Here is an 11,248-nt window from a genome sequence, read left to right as displayed (position 1 = left end):
ACAGGAAGTGGGTATGGGCAAATAAATGAACATGGGACACCCTCCTAACTCCTCACCTCAGAGCTGAAGACAGCATCTCCAGGGAGACCGGTCCAGGATGGTGAAGCATCTTCTGCAATGGGTTCCCTGTACCTCAGGATCTTCAGACCCCAACCTTTATCCTTGCGAAGTACAGGCCTATAGGGCCCAGACAGTTGGGCTTTTCCGCAGCTAAAGATGCAGGAAACCCTGGGCGCTCTGGTCATGCCAGAGGCCTCTCGCCAGTCCTTGCACTTGAAGCCCAAGCTGGCCACTCTGTCCAAAGTTATGGTAAAACCAAGTCTGGAGGCCAGTCCATCCACCTCCAATCCACTTGACTCTACGACCTTCTTGCCTCTCCTCCAATCCCCCCCCCCCACACACACACACACATAGTCTGGCTGTCTGTAGCTGGCTGAGAAGTGCCCTGAATCCTGGGAGCCCTTGACATCACAGCCCACAGCCCACTTGCTTGGGGACTCTGCAGCTGGGTTCCTGCTCCTCCCCCTCCCAGTTCCTCCCTCCCTCACCTACACCCCCATGGCTGCTGCAGCCTCCGGCTCAGCTCGTAGGATCCTGGTGCCTTGTGGGCAGCACTGCTCCAGCTGATCTATCATTTTACAGACAGGGAAACTCGAGTCTAGGGAGGAGACGTCTGTTCCACAACAAGCGAACGGCAAAACGCAGATCTGGTGACAGGGCCACGCTCTTGCCACCACCACAAAGCTGCATTTAAAGAAGTGGATTAAAGGGGTTGAAATAAATGATGGTTCAGAAGTTAAGAGCAGTGGCTGCTCTTTCTAAGGACCTAGGTTCAGCATGGCAGCTCACACCCATCTGTAACTCTTTTTTTTTTTTTTTTTTGGTTTTTTCGAGACAGGGTTTCTCTGTGTAGCCCTTGGCTGTCCTGGAACTCACTCTGTAGACCAGGCTGGCCTCGAACTCAGAAATCCTCCTGCCTCTGCCTCCCAACTGCTGGGATTAAAGGCATGTGCCATCTGTAACTCTTGTTCCAGAGGATTCTACTTTCTCTCCTGGCCTCTAAGGGCACCGGGCATGACAGTATACACACACATCTATTCAGATAAAGTCTTATATAGAAAAATTAATAAATTAGATTGGAAAGAACATGATCCAGATGTGCACCTAGTGATGTTTCTCGAACTACAGATGGCTAAAAATGGTTGCTTTTTTAACCCTGACACTCCTCCAAGCCCTGTGTACCTTCTCTTCCATATCCATGGCCCCTGGCCCAGGGCTTTCCCGGCTCCTGACCGCTGTCACACACCTCTGCCTTACCTACCCTTCAGGCCACACATTCTGATAAGTTCTCCCTCCCTCCGAAGTTATTAACCCTTGCGAGTGAGGAGAGAGGCAGGCTGGCCTGGTACTGAAAGGAGAGGTGAGGCAGCTTGCACAGGGCTAAGCTACCCTGAGTCTGTGTGAGGGAGTCACATCAAGGCAAACGGAGGCTTGCTGGAGACAGTACCAAATCACACCAACTGTAGACTTTTTTTTTTTAAAGACAACGTCTCACCACATAGCACAGTCTGGCCACTCTCCACCGTCCTGTCTCTGCCTCCCAAGGGCTAACACCTGCACCATTGCTCTGGGCTTCAGCCTAGAGATTTCTAATGCCCAGCCCGCACAGGTTTGCACAGGTGTCCTCTCTGCACCACGACCGGCTGGCTGCTGATCTGGCCTCTTGGATCAAGTGTGGATCAAGGCATCTACTTCTGACTTGAAGACGGACCTTGTGCTGGGAAGTCTGCTTTGTTCACAGGGCAGCATGCCTGGAAAGAGAGACAGGCACCCCGGAATTACTATGACCAACCTGGAAGCAGCCGTTCAGGCCAGAACCATCCTCCAACCCTCCTGCCTCCTGCTACCCCCTGGCCCCGCCCCCCAGCACAGAAGCCTCTAGAAACCCGAGCTCACCTAGTAAAGCACGTCCTCAAAGTCCAGCTGCAGGTAGCGGAGCATGCGCGGAGGCAGGGGAAGCCGAGGTAGTGCGTGGGGCAGGAAGCCCTCCAGGTGACCGCGGAGTGCACAGCGGCAGAGATGCTGCAGTGACCTGGGCTGCCTCACCAAGGCAAAGAGGGAAGAGTAGAATTCCTGGTGCTTCTGGACACAGGAGAAGAGGACTCAGTGGGGACAGCCTTGGGAAGCCACCACCCATTTCTCCTACCTAACAGAGCCAGGAAGGGAACCCCTGGGAGCATCTCCAAGGGCCTCCTACAAACTTTCAGAACTCACTCCAAAGGTGTATTTTTCTAGATGGGAGGAGGCTGTTGAGTAACTTCTATAGAAGACTGACATGACTGCCCCACAAGGAATGTCATCTCTCAGGGCCAAGCTGAGTGATGGGTTAAGGGTCCCGGACGCTGACCTGTAGAATCTCAGGTGGCACTAAGCCCTTGGCCTCCTCAGGAAGCTGAACTACGCAGTATGTGTTCATCAGGACCTCGATGGTCCGTGGGGACATGCACCAGCGACCTAGCACCTGTGAGAGGAAGAGATTTGTTAGAAAACCCTGACCGGCCATGTGGGGTGACTGGAAGAGCTGCTTTCTCCCCCAAATACACTGCAGATCCAACAGCCGATATATATGAGACCTCATTTGAAAAGGAGGCTTTATTTACTTGATTCTGTTTGTGTTTCTCTTTGCTTATGAGTTTGCTTATATGTCTGTGCACCACATATGTGCAGTGCCCATGGAGGCCAGAAGAGGGCGTTAGATTCCCTGGACCTGGAATTAAAAATGGTTACGAAATGGTTTTGAGTTCCAGCACCCACATTGCTATGGTCCTCTGGAAGCCAGGTGGGGAAGAACAGCAAGTGCTTTAAATTCCCAAGCCGCCGGAGCGGGGTGGGGGTGGGGGGGTGGTAGGTGGTAGTGGGGGTGGTGCACGCCTGTAATCCCAGCACTCTGGGAGGCAGAGGCAGGCAGATTTCTGAGTTCGAGGCCAGCCTCGTCTACAGAGTGAGTTCCAGGACAGCCAGTGCTACACAGAGAAACCCTGTCTCAAAAAAAAAACAAATCCACCCCCCCCCCCCCAAAAAAATTCCCAAGCTTTCCAGCCTTTTGAAAATAAATAAATAAAGAAGACCTCAGTCTCACAGAGATCAACCTGCCTTTGCCTCCCAACCACTGGGTTTAAAGATGTGTGTGTGTGTGTGTGTACTAGTTTGTGGGTGCCTAAGGAGGCCAGGGGAGGGGGTCAGACACCATGGAGAGAGATTTACAGGCTCCTGTGAGTGTGAGCCACCGGCATGGCGGAACTTTAATACGTGTGTGCTGGGATCTCAGCCGTGCATGGCCGTGCTCAGTCTGGAAACAGGATGTTTGCAGATCCAGCCAAGTCGACAGTCACAGGGTGGTCTCTATCCAGCATGGCAGTTTTTCTCATATAAAGAATAGGCTTAGAGACAGCTTAGTAATTTGTCTAAGATCCTGGTTCAACCTCCAGCACCACATCAGTCGGATGGAAAGCCTGTAATCCCAGTAAACAGGAGCAGACAATGGGAGGATCAAAAGTTCAAGGCCACCCTTAGCTATATCTCCAAGTTCAGGTCCTGTCAAAGCAAAGGTGTCCCCAGAAGACTGTCAAAGTGATTCCTTGGGCACAAGCCAAGTAACACCAGGGAATCACGGACGCTGAGGAGAGGTGTGTGGCACAGGCCCAGAAGGAACTGGCCTGCTGGCCGCACCTCCATCTAGCTCCAGGCTTCTCCACAGGGAGAGGAAGGAAGCTTGGCGTCTGTAAGCCCCTCAGTCTGTGGTGGTACTTGGCGGGAGCGGCACCAGAAACTTAACAACTGTGTTTCTAGTGTCCCCAGGCTTGTGCCAGACCCTTTCCTAGCACGTTGCAGGCACAGACCCTTAGCCCGCATCTACCAGGTATGGACCGCGATTGTCTTCAACTTGTGAGGGAAGTCGAGGCAGAGCTGCCAGTCCCAGCAGGCATGCTTGGCACAGCGCTCCTCGCTCCCACCTACTACTCTATCCGTCCGTCCATCTGTCCGTCCACTCGCTCGCCTCTCCAGGGCTCTGTCCTGGGTTTTCCTGGTGACTAAAGAGTGGCCTGGCCTGGCTCCTAAGAGGATTAAAAATCTCAGAGCTGGGGCTAAGGCGACAGCTAACTCTCACGCGTCCCTGAGGAGTTTGGTTCAATTGCAAGTGCCACAGACACTCGGTTTGGATCTCAGGTCAGTGACCATAGCTTGTCTGGGCTCCCTGAGACCCTTATTAGGTCCTCCTCATGAAAGCAAAAACCCTCACTGGAAGGACGCCTCAGTGGGTAGAGCACTTGCTGCTCTTGAAGAGGCCCTGTCATCTACTTGGCGGCTCACAACCATTGTAACTACAGTCCCAAGGAATCCAAGGCCCTCTTCCGGCTTCTGTAGACACCAGAAATGTATGTTCTGCACAGATATACCTGAAAGTAAGATGCCCAAACATGTAAGGATGTTTTAAGTTAAAAAAAAAATTATGCTGGCCAGGCAGTGGTGGTACGCGCGCCTCTAATCCCAGCACTTGGAAGGCAGAGGCAGGCGGATTTCTGAGTTTGAGGCCAGCCTGGTTAACAGAGTGAGTTCCAGGACAGCCAGGGCTGCACAGAGAAACCCTGTCTCAAAAAACCAAAAGAGGAAAAAAATATGCATGCCTTTAATCCCAGCACTCAGAGGCAACAAAAGTGCTGTGCCCTGTCTCCCTGGGGAGCATCTCCACACGTACCCAGCCCCGACCCCATCGCAGGCACCACTGCACACACCAGGAACATGGAAAGCCCAAGGAAAACTAGCCCTGCCCCCCTTTCACCCCCCCCCCCCTTGTCTGAGCGCTCCTGATAACTTAGCACGGGCTTTCTCACGCCTCAGCTTTATTCTAGAACATTAGCCAATACGTCCTGAGCACTATGCATAGGCCACAGCCTGTTCTAAGTCACACATGTGAACTGGAGTTCCTACACTAACCCTAGGCTGTAGGGAACAGCCCGATTTACAAATGAGGATACAGGCACGGGAAGATTAAACTTACACACACAGGGACCCAGCATCAGAGCCTAATCTTTTTCTTTTTTGTTTTGTTGTGTTGTGCTGGGTTGGGTTGGATTTTGCTTTTTAATTTTTGTTTTGTTTTCCGGACAGGGTTTCTCTGTGTAGCCCTGGCTGTCCTGGAACTCACTCTGTAGACCAGGCTGGCCTCGAACTCAGAAATCTGCCTGCTTGTGCCTCCCAAGTGCTAGGATTAAAGGTGTGCACCACCACTGCGAGAAAGAGCCGTCTCTTCGTAGTCACCAGGCTTGCCGGCTGTGGTCAGGCTGAACAACCCAGAGGTGCACAATGTCCGCTAGGCACTGGCCTTCTCTGTGATGCTACAGCTTCCAATTCCTTCAGCAGAAACTATACACCAGGCTAGGAACTTGGGAGTCAAAGAATTTCAGAGACTCCCTTACAGCCAGCCGCAGGAACAAGTGTCAAAGACCGACCCCCTCTGGCCTCTCCAGCATCATGCCCAATGCATCGGGTTTCTGGAGAACTGCAGAGGCTGGCTTGCCACGTGGGTGTCTCGGAGATGTCCTTGCTGGGAGGTTGGGACTCTTGTCAAGGCCAGAGGGGCTGAGATTGTGAGAAAGGGACTAACTCTGACCCTTTCCTCCGAGACAGCTAAAGGCCAGAGCAGGCTGGCTCGGGGCAGGGGTGGCAGGGATTCTGGGATGTGTGTCTGCTGTTCCAGGTCCTCTTCCTGCCCTGCCTGGCGGGGAAATCATTAGCTGTCAGTACTGCAGTCAGATCACAGGGATTGCTCGTCTCCTAATTATCTGGTGTTAATAGGAGATTAATTAGTGTTAATTGTTGATTTTCTTGTATTTTCCCAAAGGGGAGACCAATCTGCCGAACTCTCGGGCTGTTTAATTATTTGGTCTTGCTTAGGAATCTAGACAGATGCTGCTACGTTTGAGAGCAAAGGAGAGAGGCAGGGACAACAGGATGGCTGGGGGAGGAGGGGCTGGGCTAGCAGGGACCTGCCCACAGCCATTACCCTTCCAGAAGGCCAATTTAGCTTTGACATATCCCTTTGGAGAACAACTGTCCTCACTCCAGGCCCAGAAGCCTCCATGTTATAATGTTATATAATATAGCTCAACTCAGCACGGGGCAAGACCGTCCCAGGACACCCTAGCCCAGCATCTCAACTAGAACTCACGTCAGGGAAGTTAAACTAAGATTGAAACTGGAAGCCAGGCGGTGGTGGTGGTGGCGCATGCCTGTAATCCCAGCATTCTGGGGGGCAGAGGTAGGTGGATTTCTGAGTTCGAGGCCAACCAGGTCTACAGAGTGAGTTCCAGGACAGCCAGGACTACACAGAGAAACCCTGTCTCAAAAAAAAAAAAAAATCAAAATAAACAAATAAATAAATAAAAGATCGAAACTGGAAGATGACAGTTAAAACTATTTTCAGAGGTTAGTGACAGCTAGGGGGGTGGGGAGTTAGGGGTCCTAAACTTTTAGAAAGCAGGGTTGTATTCCTTCGCAGATGCTCAGAGGCGGGGAGCCTCGGGGAGTAGATTCAAGCTCTGTCCTCAGGGAGGCTCGGGCAGGGCAGATCTTGTCAAACTCTCCCTCAGCTCAGGGCCTGAAGAAGGCCCCTAAGCCCTCATTGGTCCTGGCTCTGCTGTCCTTCTGATCCTTTGTACGACCCTCTACCCTCAGGGTGAACTCTCCTCAAGTGCCTTCACACACGTGTGTACTCACACACATCCATTGACTCGCACTTGGTGCTGCTGTATTCCCTCCTTTACTTTTGATTACTCATCGCATGGAAGAAGCAGCCCCTCTCTCTGTTCAAGCGCTCCAGGCTGCTATGAGATGCAAACCCTCACAGGTTCTCCCCTTCCCCCTGCCCCTCGGCCCCTGTACCTTGGGAAGTGCCCCTGGCCACACTCGGACAGCACCGTGATTGAGCAGATCTCGCACCATGTGTTCAGGGCTGTGGGCCATCGCCATAGTCGGACCAAGCAGAGCACAGTGAAGAGGCGTGTGTCCCCCATAGTCCATGGCATTGGCGCTGACGCCACAGGACAGGAGCAGCTGTACGACAGCTGAGTGGCCGTGACGGCAGGCCAGGTGCAGGGGCCGCTGCTTGTCCTGGTTGGCAGCGTCAGCATCTGCCCCCACCGACAGCAGCAAGCGGCACAGTTGAAAACAGCGGTTGGTGGTGGCCTCCGCATCCCTTGGGGATTGGCAGCGGGCGTCACAGGCAGTCAGCAGTGGCGTCCAGCCTTCAGAATTGCGCACATCGGGACACGCACCCCATCTCAGAAGCAGCTCTGCTAGTTCCACGTGGCCAAGCCGGGCAGCTATGTGCAAAGGGGTCTCTTCTTCATCTTCGGATCGACCGTCCACTTGTGCCCCAAACTTCAGGAGCAACTCCACACACCTAATCAAGGAGAGACAGCGGGTGGGGACAGAGCAACAGCACCGTGGGGCTGTCACCCCAGCACAGTGGACACTCCGTGGGCTCTGCGGACCCCAGGGCCCTATACCCTCCTGTCATCCAGGCTTTCCCATAAACTGGAGGCAGAATCCACAGTGGCTCCCCTGTGTCTGCTCTCAGACTACTGCTGAACTCGGATGATCCCCTGCCTCTGCCTCCAAAGTTCTGGGATTATAGGCACCAGCCGTTACAGCCCACCGTGAAGGTTTTCTAGGCTTGGTTGTGAAAGATTTTTATTATTTTTAAAATCTCTCTCTCTCTCTCTCTCTCTGTGTGTGTGTGTGTGTGTGTGTGTGTGTATGTGTGTGTATGTATGTGTGTGTATGTGTGTATGTGTGTGTGCATGTGTGTGTGTATGTATGTGTGTATGTGTGTGTATATGTGTGTGTATATGTGTGTGTATGTGTGTGTGTGTATGTGCTCAGAGGCATTAGATCCCTGAAGCTGGAGTTACAGGCAGTCAATGTGGGTGCTGAGAACGGAACTCAGCTCTGGAAGAGCTGAGCCTCCTCTTCAGTCCCAACACAGCGGCCTTAAAAACAAACTGAGGGGCTAGAGCTAGGAACACCCAGGTTCAAAACACAGCAACATTATGATGGTCTACAAACATCCAAACTCCAGTTCTGGGAGAGCCTATAGCCTTTCCTGACCTTCCTTGGGAATGGGGTGCACACAACACACACACACACACACACACACACACACACACACACACACATGTGCGCAAAACATTCATATACATAAAATAAAGGAAATCACTAAACAACAAAAACAACCCTCCCCCCAGCCCTGAGCTCCCCCTGTCCTCCTGAGAGCACAAGTGGCTACCACGTGATTGCAGCATGTTCTTCTAACGGCTGGCCTCCTCCCTGGGACTCCCATTAATCTCACAACTCAAAGCTCGCTGAGGCTGCAAGGACTGAGGGTCTTGCACAGGTTTAAACACTAGTCCGAGGTACAGCTGATGGAGCTTAACGAAAGAGCACTGGCTGCTTTTCCAAAAGACCCTGTTTGGTTCCCTTTACCCACGTTATGCCACCATGCCTGGCATGGGATCTGTTGTGTTATATGTAGTTTACTACCACTGCCTGTTTGGTTTGGTTTGTTTCAGTAGGGCTTCCAGGATACTTTAATTTACATGCATAGTTTACTTGTTCTCTCTCTGAGGGTTTTTGAGCCAGGGTTTAACCTGAAGCTTGCTACGAAGCCTACACTGTCCTAAAAGTCACTCTGTAGCTAGGGATGAGCGTGAATGCCAGATTCTGCTGCCTGCAGACCTCCATAGGGTCACAAGTGCACGCCAGTATGACCCGGTATAGAACATGTCTTCAACTGTATTGTGACAAACCCCACTGTGAGGAACTCACTGGTGGGGAGCTTAGCAAGGGGACAAGGTCCTTAGGAGGGGACTCAAGAAGGACGACCCGCCCTTTCTGCAGGGCGTGCAGTCATGGAGGATGGGCCTGAGCTCATGGGGTTTCCAAGGCCCTTTCTGCTCAGATTCTCTTGTGGCCACAGAGTTGTGACTGGAGTCTCATCACCTCAGGGTCCTGGATCGCCGGTCATGCAAAGGAATATTTCGCTATAGAAGATCAATCACAGACACACATGTATCAATCAGTTTCTTAATGAACTTAAATTCATTCTCTTGTTGTGCTATGCTTGGGATAGGACCCTGGGCTCTGGGCAGATTATGCAAACACCCCCATCACTGAGCCACATTCCCAGTCCTATGCAGCCAAGGATGTCCGTGAACTTCTAACCCCTCTGTCCCCGTCTCTCAGATGTTGGTATTACAAGCATTCATCTCCAGGCCTGGTTCTTAAGCTGTCCTGGAACCCATGGACATGACTGCACCCCGATGACACGCGAATCCAACCTGTTACCCTACCCACTGGGACTTAGCCCTTTATAGTCTGGGCTATAGGACAGCAGACTCCCTGGGGGTAGGACCATACTTAGCACATGCCTGGAACATCAAGAACCACACAGAAAGCATTAAAACAGCACAGCAATCCCATCTTCTCTGCTGTGGAGCTAGCCAGACCCTTCAGTGAAGAGTGGAGAGCTAGGCCCCTGCCACAGTTCCTTCCCTTCCCCCAGAGGAGCACAAGTCTCTTGCCCAGGACCAATGGGTGGATGCCTTGGAAGGAACTACATATTGACACTACCAGCCCAGCCCGTGCCCATGGGAGTGGATTCAGGATAAGATGTCACTCACTCAAGAACACCAGGCCCCCGGCAGAGGTGCAAAGGTCGTTTGCCATCCTGGTCAGGGATGTTGGGGTCTGCGCCAGCCACCAACAGCACGTGGACACAGGCAGCATGCCCTGCAGAGCAGGCCTCGTGCAGGGCAGTGCGGCCCCCGGGGGCACTATCCGGCTTTGCCCGACGCCTCAGCAGCAGCCGAAGAACCTCAGTGTGGCCACGGCTGGCTGCCACGTGCAGTGGAGTGGTCAGCTCCTCTTCGTATGTCAGAGACCAGAGTCCTAGGAAGAGAGGGGCAGAGGCCTCAGATCCCAAGGGATAGTCAAGAGCTGCCAGTCAAGAGGTGACGCTGACAGAGGAGGAAGGAAGGGACCCAGAGCTCTGTCTGCAGCCCTCCCCTCTCCCACTCCACCCTCCCACGCCCCGGCCCACACTCAGAGCTCGGATGTTGAAGCGGTAATCTCTCCATCGCTCTGGGTCGCTGGTATCAAAGATGGCATCAGGAGGCAGACCAGTGCTAGAGTTCGAGAGGATTCGAGAGACAGAGTCCGCGTCCCCAGCAAGCACCGCCTGCCAGAAGGCCAGGGCAGGTCCTGAGGCCGTGCGGGTGATGATAGGTCCCGGGCCAGGCTCTAGGTGCGCCTCGGGGCCCCTGTCCGGCTTCTCTAAGAGCCTGGCACAGAGGCTGTGTCTGCCACCCTGAGGCTCTCCCGGGTCCCTGCACGCCTCTGGGGACCAGCTCATGAGCATATGGGGAAAAGGATAGGGCCGGAAGGGAAGAGGGAGAGACTACAGGAGAGAGAGAGGACGAAAGGCAGAGGAGGCAGAGGTCCTGTGTCCCTTGCTGGAGCCTGACCTAGCCATGAAGTCCAACAGGAGCTATTCTGGGCTCCACATGACTTCTATCCTGAGCCAAGGGCTAGGTTGTCGGGAAAGTTTGGTGTGGAGAACAGCAGCTGGGGACTTCAACTTGCCCTCAGTCCTGAGGAACTCGCCTCTCTTCCTGCTGCAACTAGCCCAGCTCCCATCTCAGGCGTTCCCACTCCAGCTGTCCCTCACCCCTCTGGTGGCTGCTCCAGCGAGGCTCAGCTGTCCGGCTCTCCAGTAGCAAGTCAGCTGTGCTGTGCGGGGGGAACAGGTCCTGCAGCCTCGCCAGGTCCCCAGTGTACAGTGCGTTCTGCAGAGCCATGTCACGGCACAGCAGTGGGGGTGACCCAGGGGTCCCCTGGGCTGGAAAGGTCTGAGATCGCCAGGTCTGGCAGGTAGGAGCAGAGGGGAAGCACCCCAGATTGTGTCTCCTGTAGGGAGGGGAGTGTCTTCCCCCAGGCATGGGTTGCTTTCTAGGAGAAGAAGCCAAAGAAGTGAGACTCGGGCCACACTAAAGTTGAACTGTGCAGGCAGGGTTGGGCCCCAGCCAGGAGAAACCCAGTGAGGGAGGAGCAAGGGAGTCATAGGCAAGCTGTAAATAGCACCGGGCTGTCAGTACCTAGCTGAGATGCTCCCTCTGGAGAGAGAGGGGCC

General features: G+C 53.6%; 1 protein-coding gene across 3 annotated transcripts; it reads right to left on the bottom strand.

The window, feature by feature from the left end:
- Nucleotides 1-1,956: 1,956 nt before the first annotated feature.
- Nucleotides 1,957-11,057, bottom strand: Asb10 (ankyrin repeat and SOCS box containing 10). Of its 3 annotated transcripts, none has more exons than XM_052173031.1 (5): nucleotides 10,787-11,057; nucleotides 9,741-10,008; nucleotides 6,943-7,462; nucleotides 2,408-2,521; nucleotides 1,957-2,142 (listed from the first exon to the last, which is right to left on the bottom strand). In XM_052173031.1, exons 1-5 carry the CDS (start codon nucleotides 11,055-11,057, stop codon nucleotides 1,957-1,959), a joined length of 1,359 nt encoding a protein of 452 aa, XP_052028991.1. The 3 variants fall into 3 exon arrangements, with proteins under 3 accessions (XP_052028991.1, XP_052028989.1, XP_052028992.1); XM_052173029.1 differs by lacking the exon at nucleotides 10,787-11,057 and adding an exon at nucleotides 10,162-10,477; XM_052173032.1 differs by lacking the exons at nucleotides 2,408-2,521; nucleotides 10,787-11,057 and adding an exon at nucleotides 10,162-10,477.
- Between the last annotated feature and the right edge of the window lie 191 nt (nucleotides 11,058-11,248).

Source organism: Apodemus sylvaticus, chromosome 2, assembly GCF_947179515.1.
Source record: "Apodemus sylvaticus chromosome 2, mApoSyl1.1, whole genome shotgun sequence".
NCBI lineage: Eukaryota > Metazoa > Chordata > Mammalia > Rodentia > Muridae > Apodemus > Apodemus sylvaticus.
Note: the sequence above shows the minus strand (reverse complement) of the source record. Positions and strands in the feature narration are given on the sequence as shown.

What these genes read in the sequence shown, in the direction of transcription:
- Asb10 (XM_052173029.1), bottom strand. Translation starts at nt 10,477, where the DNA reads ATGCTCATGAGCTGGTCCCCAGAGGCGTGCAGGGACCCGGGAGAGCCT. An exon ending in GGCCAGGGGCACTTCCCAAG is followed by an intron (nt 2,522 to 6,942) that starts GTACAGGGGCCG and finishes TTCCTCTCACAG; the next exon opens with GTGCTAGGTCGCTGGTGCAT. An exon ending in TGCCACCTGAGATTCTACAG is followed by an intron (nt 2,143 to 2,407) that starts GTCAGCGTCCGG and finishes TCCTGTGTCCAG; the next exon opens with AAGCACCAGGAATTCTACTC.